We start from the raw sequence: 17,758 nt of genomic DNA, 5'->3' as shown, positions 1-17,758 counted from the left end.
TCTGACAAGTCTTCCATCAGAAGGATATATTAAATACATAGAGTACCTGAATCTCCTCCCATATAATGTAGCTAGTTTTTTCATCGAGGTGCCTCCAATCATCAATTAGTACATGAACATCCTCTCTCACTAGACGTCCAAGAAAGGATGACAGAGTTACAGATCCTTTGCCAACATGTTCATCTAGAGATGTGAATTCAACATCAACCTTTTCCTCTGGTTGTTTAGCAACTCTACGCATCTTAGTTAGACCTCGAGTTCGCTTTTTGGTGATTGTTTCTTCATTTTGAGCTTTTCCAGTTGATGGATGCGTACTCTCTTCCTGAGGCTGCATACGCTCTTCTTGAGGCTGCGTACGCTCTTCCTGAGGCTGCATACTCTCTTCATGAGCTTCTAAATTGTACTGCAATGTTACATCCTCTAAATACTCATCTTCGTCTTCCATATCAGCTTCTCCACTCTCTTCAGTTTCTCTGTGTTCTTCTTGTTCCTGTGCAGCTTCTTGGCAACATTGTTTTTTAGCCTGAGTAGCAGTTTGCTTTTTTCTGATCATCTCTGCAGGGGTTGGGGGAATGCCTGATTGACGTCGACTGCGTCGAGTAGTGACTGTATCTTCTCACTTTGCCATTTTAGCAAACCTGAAACACAACCAATAATCTATGAACTACCAGCAAAAATTACTTCAACCAACTATTCCACTACTAAGACTGCTTCATAGTCATCTCTAACATAAAACTTTCGTCATCAGAGGACTGGTTCACATAATCTTCAATTTTTGGAATTGTCAAAGTTGCGGCAACAAACTCCTTCTCTAACTCAAGCTCATGATACCCTCTAGGTGGCACCCTCATACAGACATACCAATGTGAGGAATCATCTTCTTTAGCGTAAAAGATTTGTTTTGCTTGTGATGTCATAATGTACAGATCTTGGATATACAGTTCACTTAGAGGTTCACCAGTGTAAATCCTTGCTCTTCTTTCACACTGTGACCTTTGTTCGCCCACTTACACTTGAAGAGTGGAATCTGAAACATATGGTAGTCGAGGAGTATGTATCTTCAATAACTCCGTAGAATGCAACCATGTCCGCCTTATGTGCAGTATCTCGGGCATTGGATCTACACATGCCGAAGGTTTCATAGGTAACTCCACTGTTCTGAGTCTTCCACATAACATCATCAGTCTGAAACCGATTTCTATTAATGATATATCCTTTAGTGTCTCAAAACTTTCTGATCCATTTTGAATTCTAGATAGAGTCCCTTCTTTAACTTTGTTGTCAAACAATTTTCTTCTTCGTCTGTAAGGATGCTCAGGTCTCAGCCTCTTTCTGTTGCCCAAATACACATGCTTTCGAGTAAACTTCAACCATCTAAAGGGTGTATCCTTTCCACAGATAGTACATGCTTGTTTCCCTTTGACTTTACACCCAGCCAATGTCCCTAATCCAGGATAATCACTGACAATCCACAACAACATTATTTTTAGTGTGATATTTTCCTTCTGAAACAAGTCATAAACAACAATACCTTCATTCCACAAATCATTTAGATCATCTATCAAAGGAGATAGGTAGACATCGATGTTGTTGCTCGGTGCAGTTGGTCCAGGGATCAGGAAAGTCAACATGATGTTCTCTTCTTTCATACAAATTGTTGGATGCATATTGTAGTTGACTAATAACACCGGCCATGTGTTGTATTTTGTAAACTGGATTTTAGAAAGGATTCATACCGTCGGTAGAGAGTCCAAACCGGAGGTTTCTTGCTTCTTCAGAAAACTGTGGCCACTTATCCTTCACGGTGGACCAAGTGATAGAGTATACTGGGTACCGCATTGTACCATCTGAACTAGCATTATTGAAATGCAAAGGTAAATCTTCAGCTATCCTTTTAGATATAAACATCCTCCTGAATTTGTCTTTAATTGAAAAATACCTTAGAACCTTAGCTGGAATCCCTGTCCTCTCCTCACCAGTGTGCTGATCCCTTTCCATCTTGAATTCCACATCATGGGCAACTTATGATGTCCTTGTATTCCTTACCGTAAAGTATGTAGTCGTTTGTGCATGCATGAATATGATCGTATCCAAAACCAAACACTTTCAAGAATTTCTTCATTGCATCTGTTGAACTTAGAAGGACATTATCTTTAGGAAGCATGTCATGAACTACCGTCAGGAGCTGGTCGAAGTAATTCTCAGACATACCACGCTTAACTTTGATGCGGTAAAGCGCCATAATTGCTGAAACCTTCGTGTAGTTGGGACAGCTAGAGAGTATAGTGGAGTTTCAGCATCTTCCAGTTTCTTCCTAAACTCAGATTCCTCTTTACTGTCACCTTTTTCTATCTGAACTTCATCGTCGTTATGGGGCTGTGGAGCTTCACCATCAAAGAAAGCAGTTCTGAACAAGTCATAAACTACATACTCTTCACTTCTGATATCTGATGGCTTATCAGCCTTCGCATCTCCATGTTCAAACTAACTCTCCTTCCTCTTGTATATCTGATCCATACCCTTGATAATTAAATGATCCACCACTGTATCTGTCGGCTTATGACACAAGTTGCGGTAGTCAATGCAGGGACACAACATATCACTCGGATGACCCAATCTCAAAGCTGATTCTTTCACAAAAGCAAATGCTCCTTCCTGATACTCAAGGCTAGCCATGTAAGTAACAAACATTTTGAAACTCATATCTCAAACACTTTTTACTTAACCAAACAAATGAAAATATATAGAAAAGCATACACATACCTTGGTAGCCAAACCCAATTCTTGTCCATTGTTAAATAAAACAGTGCTCCAGATCCAAGTGTACGTACAATACATGAGTAAGGTTGCGTATATCACACACGATATATGTAAATCACTACACTGAAATAGAAAACTAAAATCTCATAACAATATCAAAGGAACGAGAAGCTCACCACTAAAATAAGTGTACTCCTTTGATTTGAGAAGATATATGCAAATTAAGAACCATCGAGTATTAGTTAGAACAAAACTTAATGACAAAATTGAAGAACCCTAAATCGATTAATCTTAGTGAATATAAACCGTATATCTAACAGATGAAAACTCTAAATCGATTAATCTTAGTGAATATAAACCGTATATCTAACAGATTAAAACCCTAAATCAATTCGAAACAAATTAAAACCCTAAGTCAATTCGAAAACTGAGGACAAAATCGAAGAAAACTAAATCGATTAATCTCACCTCTGTGGAAACGAGATGACTCCTTCGACAGATAGAGAAGGAAATAGATTATGAATCAAACAGAGAGGTAGAATGAGGATTTTGAGTTTATTTCGATAGAACATAGAGGTGAAATGAGGATTCGAGAGAGAGGCATAAGATTTCGATAGAACTGAGGTGAGAGGGTGAAAGGGTTTCTGTTTTTGCCTTAGATTTTTTTGTGGGAAAAACCAAAAATTTAGGTTTATCCCGCGTATTGGTTTACATAACAGTTTTGGTTTTGTGATGTTATCAATAAGTAACCGCAAAAACACTTAGCTAAAAAAAATATGTCGCGTATCGAATTTATTTTTCCGTCTTATTTAAATATAGCATTTCATTAAAACCAAACGCTATAGAAAAATCCGCGTGTCGTAAACCATAGCAAAAACAAAACAAAAAAATGCTATATACTGGTGTTCTATGAATACTCGATATTCTTGTAGTGAGTGTATGAACCAAGGATTTGTATCGTGGTGGAAGACTGGGGAGATCTATATTGTTTGATCCTCATCTGAAACATTTATGTCCAGACTTGTGAGACCATAAACAAGCTTCAAAAAGGTGTCCTAGTCTGAGAATCACCTTTCAAACTCCCATAACAGTCGTCTCTTTCATCACCTTCCTCAACACCATATTTGTCAAACTCGAACAAGTAAGGTTTCTAGCTCTCGTGTCTTCTCCTTAGCCATAGGATCCTTCTTTGTCTCTTTTTTAGTACTGGTATCCACATCAGTTTCTTCTTTAGTAGAAGTTGTTTAGATATATCCCAATCCATACAGTTTAAGTTGCATGAACATGTTAAACTTCCACATACAAAATCACCTGATCCATCGAACTTCTCCATTTAAAACTTTCCATTAATAGATTCCATTTTGATCAAACTTCCGAGAGACAATCAACGACACAAGTAACATCAAGAAATACTGATCAACCTTATCTCCTCAGAACAAGAACGGATCGAACCTTATTGTCTGAGCCTAGAAAGATACCACTTGTTAAGGTTTCAATTTAGCTTCAACTCAATTCTGGTTAAGATTGAATCTGATTGTTCTTTAGTTATATCATATATGTTTAACTTGTAATCAATCTAATGAACTTAGCAAGTAAGAACATATGCAATTGTTAACCTGAACTTTGTTTCCTGCATGTATGAGGAGAGAACGAAACTCTCATACCTAAACTATTGGTCTAATCAATACAATATTGACTGATATCGTTTTTTTTGTGCAGCTACTGCAAGGGATTGCACAAATAGCTCACCGGAGAAGAATACTACATCAATTACAAAGAAGAAGACGACCCCTCAGCTTTTGATTCCTTGGAAGACGACAAGGACACGTAAACGAAACCATAGAAAGCTTTGTGGACTCCAGAGCTGTAATCAGGATTGGATCTCTCTATTCCGTTAAGTTCTCTCTCTCCTCTGTGATACTTCTCTCTCTACTCTCTTCCTCCGTTACTCTCTTCTAAATGTTGAAGTCGGCGATGGTTGTTATGGGGTTGGACCCGCTTTTGTAACAAACTCTTTAGCTCGCACTCGTAGAGAGCCGAGCTCATTCCTGGACTTTGTAATCCTTTCGGCCTAATAGAAACTCTGCTTGGCCCAATCCGAACACGCCCAACCGAAGCCCGTGAGCACCTAAACGACAAACTTCACAGTAAAGACAAATTTAGGGGTTCATACACCTCTTTCGAAATAGGTTCAGAAAACCCTACTACAGCCGAGGTTTTTGACTTTACCACTAATGCTTGGAGGTATGTCATTCATGCTGTCCTTATCGGATTATTGGTAAACCTGATCATGTGCGTGTAGAGGGGTCACTTTATTGGTTAACCTATTGCCACGAAATAAAAGTTGTATCCTTTGATCTTCATATATACCAATGCATTTCAAGTCATCTGGAGCTCCCTTTGCCAATATACATCGTTTCAACAATCTCATGTGCAACCTCGACAACTATTTGTGTGCATCCGAGATGAAGTGGCCCAACCAAGTCATATGTTGTTCAATTCAGGCAAGAGGACATGGGACAAAATGTTTTCCATATATCTAGATTTAACTTCTTCTTGGTTCGGAATCAACCACACATGCGCCTTCTCGCACTTATCTATGAGGTTAATCTAACGCTGACTACACTTGACCTAGAAACCAAATTATGTGATATTGTTTTTTTCTACCAGCTCCAGCCAGACAGTTTAATATCTGTTTTGTAAATTTATTTTGATTATTGAAATTGCAGAAAAAACATATATAAGTTTACCCTCCTAGTATTGTGATGTGAACGGGTTACTTTCATGAGGCAAGATGTCATTTGAGTAAAGACTACAAAATATAACTTCATAAGCAGTGTGACTATTGTATATTGAAAATAGGAAAAACAAGCTCTAAAGAAAATTACTTTTTAACCTCAAACTCTTGAATTTCAACAGGAACACCTTCATGACACCCATCTTTGATCTTCATCAACTCACAATCATCATCTTCCAGATAAGCCATCAAAAACGACACAACAATACCACCAATAAATCTCCTCATTGGTTTTCTCTCTTCACCATTCTTACACAAACAATAAGAACTCTTCCCTCTAAGCCCTTTTGTATCATCATCAAGCATGTCCAAATGTCCGTAATCCTTTGCGACAAAATGCCACGCTGGACCTTGACATTCCTGGAAAAACTCTCGGTGGTTCACTCCCGTAGGTGCACACGGTGGAAACAATGGGTTCCGGGCAAGTTCACCAAGTCCCGAACCAATAACTAGAACAGGCATCTTTTCTAGGTTAAATGAGTTTGGTTCATAGGTTAAAACCGGAGGAGGGGTTTGTTTACCTTTCCCTGTCCCATCCACCGGATCTACACCGATAAGTGCTGAGATCTTTAGTTCCGATGAGTATCCAAATTTCTTTAAGGCCACGGCGAATGCGGTTTTGCCGCCGCGGCTATGGCCGGTGAGTGCGAATTTAGATAGGTTGGGTGTTACTTGTGGTGGAAGAAAGTGGTTAAGTCCGACTGATAACCAATCAATAATCTCCGCCGTTGATTTTATCTCGTCCATCGTGTCTGGTCCGGCAATGTTATATAACTGTTGGGTATAACATAACCAATAAATTTGATTCATAACAAAATAAAAACGTGTAACGAAATTATTCTTAGAAGATTTGAGAGATTATTATAAAATTGGACAATTTGATTAGAGACAAAAACAGACTCATACATCAAGTGGACCCATCTATTTACTTTTCTTACTGTCTAAGGTTCCAATAAGAGCCAAGCAAAACAAATAAGGTCTCAGAACTCAGCTAAACGTGGCATCATGTACTCCATTCATATAAATCCTAAATACGACGGTCTCCTTGCACCTAAGTTTTACATTAATCCATCATAACTATTTATAGTTTACGTAAGTGCAAATTTATACCGAGTGACCAAATGGTCCACTTTTTTTTTTAACACAAATACCAAATGGTCTACTTGCAATGTCTTTTCACACTAGTATTGAATGGTGAACGGGGACTAATGTGTCACCAAACGCAGATTTACAAGTAGCTAACTAACTAAGAGGATTTCTAATGGAAAGTTCTACCAATGGGGCAATGGAGTCCTCAATATATATATAGATCATATATGTATATATATATGTATATATAACTGTGGAGTCTATGACTGGAAAACCCAACTCAAATTTTCTTAAAAAAGTTTCTCGGTTCACTATTTAATTCTAGTGTAAAATTTCTTTTTAGAAACTTTGGATTGAGTTTTCACAGGATCTCATAATTACATATACACATATAATATATACATATACATTTATGTGTATGTGTTTTCAGGACTCCAAACCTCTAATGCTCTAACAAATTAAATTTGAGAACGGAAAATAAATTTTAGAGGCTAATTAATTCATGAATCAGTGTAATTAATCTAAAATTAATTTGTGAGATAATATTGAACCTGCGGAGCGATGACAATGAAGCCATAGGAAGAGACATGCAACATAAGCTGGGAGTAAAATGAGTTGTAGAGAAGGTAACCATGGAGGAGCATCACCACCGGATATTCTCCTTCCTCCACCGGCGTTGCCACCAAAAGCGACTTGGGAGGAGGCGGCGGAGTCAGAGAAGAAGATGGCGTCGTTTTGTAGCAGCGACAGCGAGATGCTAAATCCACTGTTAAAAGATCTGGTTTGTATTTGCCATCCACAAAGGCGTTTCTTGATGAAGAAGATGACATTTTTTTTTTCTTCTCTTTGTTATTTTCTTCAATTTTTTTTCTCTGTAGGTTCATGAGAATGAAATGCGTAAGATACATATATAGACATGAAAAAGTTTACTTTATGATGGATTTTCTTTCTAAAATTTGAAATAATTATTATTAAGAAGTGTAAAATTTAATTCATTAACTAGATTAAGATCCGCGCCTTGCTCAGAATGAATATTATATAAAAATTATTTTTACGTATATATTACATAATAAACAATAAATATATATTAAATATTAAAAATTCAGTATCTATTATGAATGTTATCAAATTGATGCGAAAACAAATTTTTTTATTAATCCAAAAAAACATTTTTTATTTGCATGGTCTATAATTAAATAATTTTAATATTTATTAAAATGAATCTTCATACTTATATGATTTTGTAGTTATTTATATTTTTTCATAACAAAAATTTTAAACCACAGTTCAAAAAAATTAATGTGAGATTTTTAATAGTTTTGGTAATATATAGTCGTTGTTTGTGGGTTGAGGGTGACATGCTCCTCAGGGCCCTCTTTTTTTTTAGTTTTAAAATTTTAAATTATAAAATATACAGAAACATCTAAATTTATATTATATGGTTAATGTGGTTGTTTAATTTATTTTAATAAGTTAAAGTTGAAAAAAATGATAGAGGGTACACTAATTTTTATCAAATTTTTATTAATTAAAATTATTAAATATTATATATACTTTAACCACATTAGACAATTCCATAATTTTTATTTATGGAAAGAATGAAGAACATTAACAATTAATTTATGGTTAGTTTAATAAAAAACTTATTATATATTTAGATGAACCAATTTATTTTTCTATAGATTCTAAGAATCATTGTGGTGATGACACATGGCTACCTCAAATGTTAAAATGTTTCTCTTTTAATATATATGGGATACAAACATTAGCGCCGTTTTAAAAATTTGATATAAAGTCCTAATACTGCAAGTTCAGTATACACAGAATATATTTTATATTTTAATCAACTACTTAAATTCGGTTCTACTGAAATCATAGATGTTTTACGGATTAGGTTTCATATATACATAATGAAATATTATATTCGATTATATTCAAACCATAGGGGCCTTAAGGATTAGGAAATTAATATCTTGTATAATACATTAGTCTTAATGATTTATTTTTTCTTGCAGGTGTCTTGGCTCACATAGCTGCAACAGACTTCCCGTTCCCCGTGGAGTTGTACTTTACGAACCGTTTTTTGTAACCAAAAGGGGAATTTAAACTTGATCAAGTAAGTTCTCTAAACTTAATGAAACATAGACGTATGCATCGAACTGATAATGGTAGATATGACTAATTTCCGGAGGTTGATTGTTTATATATTATATCTTGATCTATACGGATCAATTGAGTTTGGATTAGGTGTGGTGTAATAATAGCTGAATAGAGGTAAAATAAAAGAACACTTTAGAAAAATTGAAAAAATTAGCAAAAAATAGTAAAACACATAGAGGCTTTCCATTAAATTAAAAACACCAAACGTAAGTATAGAATCAAAACATCAAAGCTTGGAAAATATAAGAACCTTAAATAGAAATCAAGCGTAAACATAAAGTAAAACGAAAGCCTCTTGATCAAGTGCTACGAAAACACACTTCAGCCACTTTTGGCAAACTTCCCCTTCTTAATCTTCACGGAAGTAACACTCCTTGTCACAGAATTGTCGTCAAGGATTTCTTCGGTATCAATGTTCACTGCCCTAATTCTTTTAGCTGGAGTCATATTAAACGATTCAGACTGTTTTGAAGGTAAACCTTGAATAGCAAGAGAGACCTGCAAAATGTAACATCTTCTAAGAATAACATAAAACAACAGACCAATAGTAATATTTGTAAATTTAAAACTTAGTTAGATTATCAAAACTTAAGTACAAAACTGTATCCACAAACCTCTGGTGCATCTGATTGAGTTTCCAGATCATGAAATTGGCCATCTTCACTTTTCTGAAGATGTCAAAAAGAATTTGAGTCATATCCTTAATTATACACAGTTACCTAAGCAAAAATTAAAAGTTCCAGAAAGAAAATGAACGTAGATTTGCAGAGTGGCTTTTTTCGAAATCGAATATCAAATCCTTGTTTGTGATGACCTTCAGAACCTTGTAGGTTTCCTGTTTGTAAACAAAATTCTCCCTTTCAATTTGAATCTTGAATTAGAAAGTTTCACCAATGATATTGTTAAGTGCGGGTGGGAGCAGATTTGTTTCTTCAATCTACAACACATAAGAAAATGATTTAGTTACTTATGTTATCAAAACAGTATTATATATTAAAGTACCACATTATAGAATTATGGTGTTACTACCTCGGATTTGATTAATAGTCCAGCAATTTGTAAGCATGGTTGATTAAGTAGTTGCATAGCATGATTATCAAACAGCACCAACTTAGTGTTACTTGTGTTATCAAGCACAACCAGATGCAATGTGTACCTATATTAAATATACAAACCGTTAGTTTCATTATCATAGCCCATAATCATGTAAAACCGTCTGTATAAATATTAAATTACCTTGGAAGAGTCATTGGATTGTAAGTCTTGCACTTAACACAATAATTGTTAAACTATATAATCTAATCTCTCCTTGATACATTTACATAAGTTAGTTATTTATGTTATTACACAAAGAGTTGTAACTCTTCATGTTGTGTCCTTTAGTATAAAGAGTTGTGTCTCTTATACTTGTATTGATTCGATCTCTATATAAAGATCAATCATCTGTTGTAAACATTATTACCGAATCTCAATAATACAAAAGTATTTTCAGAAAAGTTTATAAGCCTGAAACGTCTATCTTATTCTTTCTCTCGAACTCGTGTGTAACACACTGTGATCGTTGTGTAACACAAGCGGTTGGTAAAAGATTAACATGGTATCAGAGCTTTACGTTTGAGAGGACAAAGAACAAAGCACTAGTAAGAGAAACACTTGGCGTGGAGAAAAGGAGGCTAGAGGATTTTGTCATACGATTTCGGAATCACTCGAAACGATGAAGAATCAAGTAATCCCCATATTTGATGGAGAGAAGTACGACTTCTGGAGCATTAAGATGATAACCATTCTCAAGACCAGGAAGTTATGGTCTGTGGTTGAAGAAGGCGTAGCAGCCCCACCAGCACAAGTGGATGAAACCCCTGAAACAGCAAGGGCAAGATCGCTTAGAGAAGAAGCGATGATGAACGATACATTGGCTTTGCAAATCTTGCAAACTGCTGTATCGGATCAAATCTTCTCACGAATTGCAGCAGCATCAACATCCAAAGAGGCGTGGGATGCATTGAAGGAGGAGTATGAAGGCTCTCCTCAAGTTCGTTTGATTAAACTTCAAACATTGCGAAGGGAGTATGAGAATCTGAAGATGTATGAGAATGAAGACATTAAGGTCTTCACAGATAAGATAGTTGAATTGGCAAATCAATTAACTTATCATGGTGAACAGAAGTCGGATGTTCAACTCATACAAAAGATACTCATCTCTCTCCCAGCCAAGTTCGATAGCATAGTCAGTGTGTTGGAGCAAACAAGCGATTTGACTTCAACAAAGATGACAGAGTTGATCGGGATTTTGAAGGCTCATGAAGCAAGGCTGGCTGCAAGAGAAGAAAGCACCAGTGAAGGAGCATTCGATGCTCGTGTTAAACACAAAAATTCTGGTGTTACACAAGACAACTCAAAGCGCCAGGGAGGCAAGAAGTGGTGCGGTTTCTGCAAGAGAAACAACCACAATGAGAGCGAGTGTTGGAGGAAACAGAAGAAGGATGATCCAAAGAAGGATCACAGAAGTAACAAGGAGTGTTACAATTGTGGCAAGATAGGCCACTTTGCAAATCAGTGCTACTCAAAGAAGAAAGAGAAGGCACATGTGAGTCTTGAAGAAGACTCAAATGAAGATCACATGTTGTTCAGTGCGAGCGAAGCAGCAACAACAGTGATGGAAGATGTCTGGTTAGTAGACAGTGGAGCAACTAATCATATGACAAAGGAGGAGAGTTACTTCTCAAAGCTTGATAGGAGTATCAAGGTTCCAATAAAGATTGGAAATGGAAGCACAGTCATGACAGCCGGTAAAGGAGACATTACCGTCATGACTAAAGGTGGCAAGAAGACCATCAGAAATGTGTTCTTGGTTCCGGGTTTGGCGAAAAATTTGTTGAGTGTTCCACAAATTGTTTCAAGCGGATACCGGGTGAGTTTCCAAGAGAAGAGATGCATCATAGATGATGCAAAAGGAAGGAGGATAATGGATATCCCAATGACTCACAAAAGCTATCGAATCAGGATGAGTTCGGCTCAGGTAGAAGAAGCCATGAGCGCTAGTGAGCAAGGAAAGATGGAGACATGGCACAAGAGACTTGGTCATGTAGGCGACAAAAGGTTGCAACAAATGCAAGACAAAGACTTGGTAAAGGGATTACCAAAGTTTAAAGTCAAGAAGGAAGCATGTGAGGCGTGTAGACTTGGAAAGCAATCACGCAAAAGCTTCCCAAAGGAATCTCAAACTAAGACAAGAGAGAAGCTTGAGATTGTACATACGGATGTATGTGGGCCGATGCAGCACCAGTCTGTTGATGGAAGCCGATACTTTTTGCTATTCTTGGATGATCATACTCACATGTGTTGGGTATACTTCATGAAGCAAAAGTCAGAGACATTCTCACTGTTCAAGAAGTTCAAAGCAATGGTGGAGAAGCAATCGGATTGTACCATCAAGACGCTGAGATCAGATGGAGGTGGTGAGTTCACTTCACGAGAATTCAACCGGTTCTGTGAAGAAGAAGGAATCAATAAGCAAGTCACCTTGCCTTATTCACCACAACAAAATGGTGCAGCAGAGCGCATGAATAGGACCTTGGTGGAGATGGCTAGATCAATGTTGGCAGAGCAAGACTTACCGCTCAAGTTATGGGCAGAAGCGGTATACACTGCCTCATATCTTCAAAACCGTCTGCCATCAAAGGCAATAGAAGAAGATGTCACTCCTATAGAGAAGTGGTGTGGACACAAGCCAGATGTGTCACACATGAGAATGTTTGGTAGCATATGCTACATACATGTCCCGGATCAAAAGAGGAGGAAGCTAGACGTCAAGGCAAAGCGTGGAGTCTTTGTTGGATATAGCAACCAATCCAAAGGCTATAGAGTTCTCATCTTGGAGAATGAGAAGATTGAAGTATCAAGAGATGTCGAGTTTGAAGAAGGAAAGAAGTGGGATTGGAAAAGGCAAGAAGAAGTGAGGAAGACATTGGAGTTGTCTATGGAAGACCCTCACTCGCCTGAAGAACAAACCGAAGGAGCATCCAGCCCTGAAGAACAAACCGAAGGAGCATCCAGCCCTGAGGAACAATTCGGAGGTACTTTCAGTCCTGTTCTCTTTCAAAATGATGATCATGATACTAGTAGTGGAGATGAAGAAACTTCTGAGGCACCAAGAAAGTTCAAGTCCATGGTTGATATCATGGAAAGGGCACCGAGAGTAGAGCTTGATGAAGCGGCTCAAGCGATAGAAGCTTGTCTTCATGCAAATGAAGAACCATACACTTATGATGAAGCGTGTGGTACCAAGGAATGGAGAGAAGCAATGAATGAGGAGATAGCCATGATTGAGAAGAACAAGACGTGGGAACTAGTGGACAAGCCAAAGAAGAAGAATGTGATAAGTGTGAAGTGGATCTACAAGATCAAGACCGATGCAAACGGCAATCACATCAAGCACAAGGCGCGTCTAGTTGCAAGAGGGTTCTCTCAAGAGTATGGTGTTGACTACCTTGAGACGTTTGCTCCTGTCTCAAGACATGATACAATACGAGCCATACTTGCCTATGCGGCTCAGATGAAGTGGCGATTGTATCAGATGGATGTGAAGTCAGCCTTTCTCAATGGCGACCTCAAGGAAGAAGTGTATGTCACACAACCGCCTGGGTATGTGACACACGGGAAGGAACACAAGGTGTTAAGGCTACACAAAGCTTTATATGGTTTAAAGCAAGCCCCAAGGGCATGGTATGGAAGGATAGATTCATACTTTCTTCAAAACGGTTTTGAGAGGAGTATGAATGATGCGGCCTTATACATCATGAAGCAAGGAGGAGATGTGTTGATCGTGAGTCTATATGTGGATGATATAATCATCACAGGAAGCAACATTCAGAGCATCAACACATTCAAGGAGAACATGAAGAAAGAATTCGAGATGGTGGATCTTGGATTGTTGAACTACTTTCTTGGAATGGAAGTAATTCAAGACAATGGAGGCATATTTCTTTCACAAGAAAAGTATGCAAACAAACTTGTAGACAAGTTTGGGATGCGAGACAGCAAGAGTGTAAGCAACCCACTTACACCACAAGGAAAAGGAGTTGAGGATGACAAGGAGTATGGAGATCCGACTAAGTATAGAAGCATCATTGGAGGGCTTTTGTACTTATGTGCATCAAGACCTGATGTGATGTATGCAAGCGCCTATCTCTCAAGATACATGTCATCACCTCGCATGAAGCACTACCAAGAAGCCAAGAGGGTGTTAAGATATGTCAAAGGAACATCAAACTTTGGAGTGTACTTCACAAGCGTGAAAGAACCAAGACTTCTAGGCTACACGGACAGCGATTGGGGTGGTTCTAAGGAAGACAAGAAAAGCACTTCAGGTTATGTGTTTACTCTTGGATCAGCCATGTTCTGTTGGCAGTCAAGCAAGCAACAAACAGTGGCGCAATCAACGGCTGAGGCAGAGTACATAGCCGTGTGTGCAGCAGCAAACCAAGCAGTGTGGTTACAAAGACTATTTGAAGACTTTGGTCAGAAGTTTGAAGGAGGCATTCCGATCTTATGTGACAACAAATCAGCAATAGCAATTGGGAAGAATCCGGTGCAACACAGAAGGACGAAGCACATAGAGATCAAGTACCATTTCGTGAGGGAAGCTGAGCAAAAGGGAATCATTGAACTGAAGTATTGCAAAGGGGATGATCAACTCGCAGACATTCTCACAAAGGCATTGGGTGGTTCAAAATTTGAAGATCTAAGGAAGCAGCTTGGAGTCAAGTCGAGATATGATTAAGGAGGAGTGTTAAACTATATAATCTAATCTCTCCTTGATACATTTACATAAGTTAGTTATTTATGTTATTACACAAAGAGTTGTAACTCTTCATGTTGTGTCCTTTAGTATAAAGAGTTGTGTCTCTTATACTTGTATTGATTCGATCTCTATATAAAGATCAATCATCTGTTGTAAACATTATTACCGAATCTCAATAATACAAAAGTATTTTCAGAAAAGTTTATAAGCCTGAAACGTCTATCTTATTCTTTCTCTCGAACTCGTGTGTAACACACTGTGATCGTTGTGTAACACAAGCGGTTGGTAAAAGATTAACAATAATAAGTGTGGTTCAGATCATCCTCGTCATTACCATCATCATTGGAAGACGTTGGAACACTCAATACTCGTTTAGAACATACTTTGCAGCTTAGGTAAAACCATCCCATATCAGAATCAATCGCAGTGATGGTGCACAACAGAATACACTTCTAAACCTTAAAATATTTGTAAAACAGCTATTTATTAGAAAATAACACTAATCGTCACAGTAAGCAAACAAAGATGATAAGTAAGTTTGTAACCGAGTTGAGAGATAACAAACCTGTATTGTTTCCAGAATCTGAGCAATTGTTTTTCTTGGTGTAAGTATAAAGAAATCATCTTTAGCTGAAACACCATTCACTATGGCCGAGTTCTTAGACTCCACAATGGCTAAAGGTAAGTCATCCTTAGGCAAACTAAAATAGAGGAATATACAAAGATATTAGATCTCAGAAAAAAAATATTCTAATATTATAGTTATGTTACATTAACCTTTGAGTATATATATAGTACCTTGCAATGAACTTCCGTACTTCAATCATTGGAGGATTCAACCCAATTTTTCTGACATTGTAGGCATTGCTCAAACTTCTATCTTCTGTTAGAAAACTCAAAAGATAAACAGTTAGGTTATCAAATCAAACTTAAATTAAAATTACAATGAGGAATCATTTTACCTTTCCACACTTTGATTTTCCCAAAGAGTAAAACTAAGACAGTTGAATGCTCATTTTGAACCTGCATAGCCTCACAAACATCACAGGCGAATTTACCCCAAAGCACCATTGGAAGTCTTTCATCACTAAAAAAAAAGATTAAAACTTAAGATCGTATAATAAAAGATAATATGCCATAGATTATAGAAATTTCAATGTATAGGATCAGCCTATTAACTTACTTTTCATTTCACAACTCTAAGGAGATCTTCTCCGTCTCCTTCCCATTGACATAAATATGGTCAATATGACTTATTTCAACAATCTGGCCGATAATATCTAACGAGTATACACATTGAAAATAGTTATTAGATGTAGTGATAGAAAATGTTGCGTAAGTGCTAATTTACCAATACTTACCAACCAAGTAGTCGGGGTTAAGAGTTCTATCTAACACATATTTGTACTTCACTGGTTCAAAACCTGATAAATCCTCGGGCAACTGCTCACATGATCGAACACGGGTTGTGGACAGGAAGCTAATCATGTAAGCATGAGTTGTAGTTCTGTAGGAACCACATGAATGAGTCACTGAAAAATTGATCAACATCAATGGATATCCTTGTCTTAAGAAATGATCGAACTGAGCAACCAATTCTTTTTTCACCGAGGCATGAATTTTACCACTCTGTATAAAGATAGAAACACAAAAGACTGTCATTCTATATAAAACAAATACAACACAACATGAGTCTTCAAATAAACATGTTTAAGACATTCAAACTTCAGATCGCAGAGAACCATCTCAATGGTTTCACCTCCACCGGCTGAATATTGTTTCCACAACCGAATTACTTTCATCTTAATCTTCCACATGGTTTTGAAAGGTTTCAAATCGACAACAAAATTGATAGACATTTTTCTGCTTCGAATTAAGGGCTACTGATTTTCTTTTTGTAAGATGGTGGATTTGAATTGGTGGTTGCCTTCATTTATATAGGATTGTTTTTAGGTTAACGTGTTCTAAAAATTGAAATTCAATTTTTCTTTAAGCACAAGTAAATTTTCCTAATCTACCTCGAAATTAATTTCGATTGAGCCTTGGTCACAAAATTTTGAAGTTTTTTTAATACACAATTTACTTTTTTTTTATAATATACACAGTTGTTTATAGAGGCAACAAAATATACGAATATAATTAATGTTTGATAATACAAACGGTCGTTCTTATATTGACATAACATTTACGGTAACTGATATTAAAGCGAAATATTGTGTATTCCTTCCTTAGGTTAGTAAAAATTAATTAAGTTAGAAACCTTGGTGCCAAAGTTTTTGTGTACTAATTACAAATATTACTTGTTTAACTTATTCACCCTTGCGTATCAAAGCTAATAAATTCGATAAATATATCTACAGATTACCACGCCCACACAAATACAAATACCGAACCCTACCTAAGATGAATTAATTTATATGATACACATTTCATGTTCAGTAACTGTTATATAAATTCAGCGTTGGTTAATCAATTAGTAGAGACATTCTACACGTTTGAAACAAATACACATATTTTAAACGGAGACCAGAACCAATTTTCACAGCAACTGATAATATATACACCATCAGTTTAAAACTTCTTTGCCTCTGTTAATTATGTTTCATGGTTTAACTTTTACGTAAAGCTTCATTAGTATTTTTACTCATGTATAATAATATGCAAAGGTTTTTAATAAATGGATTGAAATGTTTTTTTGTAATTATAATAACTACATAACCAGCAGATGCTTATATATTACGAAAGCAAAAACTATTATTCATTTAGAAATAATAAGTTTCAATCCAACGTTCGCACATATTAAAAAAATCTGGCAACTAATAATTAGAAAACTGAATATATTATTCCTTTAGTACTGAATACTTGTAGAAGATAATAGTTTCATTCCAAAACATAGGATAAACAAAAACAACTAAAGACTACAGAGGTCTTCATATTTCATATTTAGGCTGCCAAGTTTTAGCATTTGGATCCCAAACAAAATGAGTTATAGAACAACAATCTGGATGTGGAGCAGTTTTTGGTTGACGATGTAATTTGTTACTCTTCATCCACTCCGTATACTCGGATTTCTCTTCATTAGCAAGGACATTGTCATAATTGTCTTCTTTCATATGCATACTGTTATATTGATACCAACTGTTCACTTC

At 36.6% G+C, this 17,758-nt stretch overlaps 2 protein-coding genes across 3 annotated transcripts; both read right to left on the bottom strand.

Annotated features, from left to right (window-relative positions):
• Positions 1 to 5,540: 5,540 nt before the first annotated feature.
• On the bottom strand, positions 5,541 to 7,565 carry LOC106407289 (chlorophyllase-2-like). Of its 2 annotated transcripts, XM_013848129.3 has the most exons (3): positions 7,198 to 7,565; positions 6,079 to 6,331; positions 5,541 to 6,006 (listed from the first exon to the last, which is right to left on the bottom strand). In XM_013848129.3, exons 1-3 carry the CDS (start codon positions 7,552 to 7,554, stop codon positions 5,645 to 5,647), a joined length of 972 nt encoding a protein of 323 aa, XP_013703583.2. In that variant the 5' UTR covers positions 7,555 to 7,565; the 3' UTR covers positions 5,541 to 5,644. The 2 variants fall into 2 exon arrangements, with proteins under 2 accessions (XP_013703583.2, XP_013703582.2); XM_013848128.3 differs by having other exon boundaries at positions 5,541 to 6,331.
• Positions 7,566 to 14,902: 7,337 nt separating this feature from the next.
• Positions 14,903 to 16,426, bottom strand: LOC125584500. Its single transcript, XM_048753048.1, has 7 exons — positions 16,352 to 16,426; positions 15,971 to 16,238; positions 15,805 to 15,889; positions 15,572 to 15,696; positions 15,408 to 15,492; positions 15,175 to 15,310; positions 14,903 to 15,061 (listed from the first exon to the last, which is right to left on the bottom strand). Exons 1-7 carry the CDS (start codon positions 16,424 to 16,426, stop codon positions 14,903 to 14,905), a joined length of 933 nt encoding a protein of 310 aa, XP_048609005.1.
• Positions 16,427 to 17,758: the final 1,332 nt, after the last annotated feature.

Source organism: Brassica napus, chromosome A2 (assembly GCF_020379485.1).
Source record: "Brassica napus cultivar Da-Ae chromosome A2, Da-Ae, whole genome shotgun sequence".
In the NCBI taxonomy this organism is placed as follows: Eukaryota; Viridiplantae; Streptophyta; class Magnoliopsida; order Brassicales; family Brassicaceae; genus Brassica; species Brassica napus.
The sequence above is the reverse complement of the archived record's forward strand: the minus strand, read 5'-3'. Positions and strand labels throughout refer to the sequence as shown.

Bases quoted from the DNA above. Each gene is read 5' to 3' on its own strand.
- LOC125584500 (XM_048753048.1), bottom strand. From the start codon at position 16,426: ATGTGGAAGATTAAGATGAAAGTAATTCGGTTGTGGAAACAATATTCA. The intron at 16,239-16,351 runs GTTCTCTGCGAT...ATCTTTATACAG, and splicing joins GAGGTGAAACCATTGAGATG to AGTGGTAAAATTCATGCCTC. The intron at 15,697-15,804 runs GTGAAATGAAAA...CTTTTTTTTTAG, and splicing joins GAGAAGATCTCCTTAGAGTT to TGATGAAAGACTTCCAATGG.
- LOC106407289 (XM_013848128.3), bottom strand. From the start codon at position 7,554: ATGTATCTTACGCATTTCATTCTCATGAACCTACAGAGAAAAAAAATT. The intron at 6,332-7,197 runs GTTCAATATTAT...TATACCCAACAG, and splicing joins TCATTGTCATCGCTCCGCAG to TTATATAACATTGCCGGACC.